At 35.2% G+C, this 2298-nt stretch overlaps 1 protein-coding gene across 1 annotated transcript in view; it reads right to left on the reverse strand.

Annotated features, from left to right (window-relative positions):
- LOC117105199 overlaps positions 1-1187 on the reverse strand; it is a gene marked incomplete at its 3' end in the record, with an annotated part of 8971 nt that extends 7784 nt beyond the window's left edge. The window contains exons 1-3 of the mRNA XM_033246268.1: positions 1051-1187; positions 682-795; positions 348-599 (exon numbers count right to left, since the gene is read on the reverse strand). Coding sequence (XP_033102159.1) covers positions 348-599; positions 682-795; positions 1051-1123 — 439 coding nt within the window. The remainder of the gene's footprint in view (positions 1-347; positions 600-681; positions 796-1050) is intronic.
- Positions 1188-2298: the final 1111 nt, after the last annotated feature.

The raw sequence follows: 2298 nt of genomic DNA on the forward strand, positions 1-2298 counted from the left end.
TAAAACTCGAGCGTCACGACATTGCGAAGTGTCTGCTCTTGTTCCTCGTATCGTACTCACTCGAGTCAATCCGAGATGGCCCGAGTGAAGTTTCATGCAAATGTTTCGTACGGAAAAAAAAATCGCGTGCGGGCCGTTGCGGAAACGAAAATCGTACAAGTGGTTAGGGTGATACCGGCATAGTTAGCCCTACAGTATGCTGCATCTGAAAGCTAGAGTCCCGGAATGGAAAGCAAGCAATTAGAGTAACAATAAAGATAGATTTTCTTTTGATGAATATAACAAATAGCTACATAATTATGTACTGTATACGCCATAACTACAAGTTTAAAAATTTCAGTAGTCACCTCTCTCAATATGCCAATTGACAATGGCTGAAGTCACGCCCACACTGAAATCGTTGACATAATAAGGAAATGAATATTCAGTCGCCGAAAACAGGGTCTGCCAATTCACGAGAAAACCGTTTCCTTGTATGGATGAATAAATTGTTGAAATGGGTGATCGCTGACATGGAATATTGCTTGTAATAACTCTATTGAATCCATTGTCATGTTGCAATAGTATTGAGCAGTTTGATACTGTTGGCGGCACAGCAACTATCAATAAAAAAAAATTATGATCATGAAAACATTTTATCAACGTTATCATTCATTTGTCTGACTATGAATCTTAAATTACTTTTCATGCAGTTGTCATCCATATCAAAGTCTGTGTCACAAATACACTTTTTGTTTGAAGGAGCACATCTACCAGGAAAGCAAGACCTACTATCACTTCTCCACGAACAAAGTCCTATGTAGGGATGGGTACAGTAAGAAATAGTAAAATCAATGCTAAATGCAAACTCAATTACTGTACTTTGGGAGAACAAATCAATTTTAGTCAAAATACTAATAAATGTGCTTTCAGGACAGACAATATACTAGTTTTACTTATTAAAAATACAGTTTTGTTAATAAAATTCGTTTAAAGACTCTATTTTATTATCGAAACCAATTATTAAATTGAAGCTAAGTTTAAATCAAATAATAAACACAACATACTTACGTTTGCACCGACCATTAACTAACTCATATGCTTTTACTACGTCATTAATGTGGTAAAGGCATTTTGTGCACATGGAATTCCAAGAAGTGGTACAATCTACGACTTCACAGTTAGCAATATTTGATCTGCATGCTGGAATAAAAGGGATTTTTTAAACTATTATTATTTAGTTAGTTGATTTTTTGCCATTAAACAATCACTATAATGTGTCTCCCTTTATTAGAAATCTGGTAATCGTTGACCTTTGTGGCCAGGTGCTGAAACTATGGCATGCCTTTCTGGCTAAGCATAAATATTAGGAATATATAATTAGCTGATACGCTGCAACAAGATTTTTCTGCTTTATTTCTTCTTTTTTATTCTTTCCCACATGTTTTTGTTCGCGGCTTTTCTCAAAAACGGCACAGGTTCTATCCTTGTTACTTAGGCAGCAGAAATTTTCAGGTGATTTTTGTGTGACATCACACATCACATCATCTACGCGCCATTTTGTGAAATTCTTTTAATCAGTAATAGCTCCTTAGGATGCACAGTGAGCCCAAATATTATTACATATTCTGAAAGCACATGAGTTGTAGATATGATTTTATTGATGGATGATCAGACATTATGACGTCATCATATTGCCATCGGAATTCAAACAACTGAATTTTTTATCTATAACGTCATAATTGTTATAAGCATTTGATCGTATCTCGTTATCCTTGATCGATCGTCTACCTCCTTTCAATATGTTATAGCTGAGACAATTTTCTTTCATGATTGTGTCCTTTGTTTTTTCATTTTGGTGACGTCATCATGGTCAAAATGAATGTTTTTTTATGACCACCCCCCCCCCCACTCTTTCATCTTTCTTCAAATCATTGTGACATTCTATGAATAATCATAAATCACCCCACAGGAGGGTGGAAGACTGGTTTACAACACTGAAAGGCACAAGATACTATATATCAAGAATCAACTTCGTTTGCCTTTACTGTTCGAGCACGCGTCATGACGTGCCGTACGTGTGCGTAAATTTGTAAAATTCTCGAGATCACTTTTTGACTAATTTAAAGCACGTTTCAGGTCATCTTAACAATTTTCTCACTGTGGAAAACTGTCAGATCCTGCTTAAAAATACTTACAATCGCAAACTGTTTCAGTTATTTCCTGAATTGGAGTAGCTCGTGAGGTAACATTAACGGTAAAAATATATCATTAATTTGGGTTTTGGTATGCAATAATAAGTTAGTAATAATAATAATA

Source organism: Anneissia japonica, unplaced genomic scaffold (assembly GCF_011630105.1).
Source record: "Anneissia japonica isolate Jap-2015-1 unplaced genomic scaffold, ASM1163010v1 scaffold287560_len10453_cov177, whole genome shotgun sequence".
Lineage (NCBI taxonomy): Eukaryota > Metazoa > Echinodermata > Crinoidea > Comatulida > Comatulidae > Anneissia > Anneissia japonica.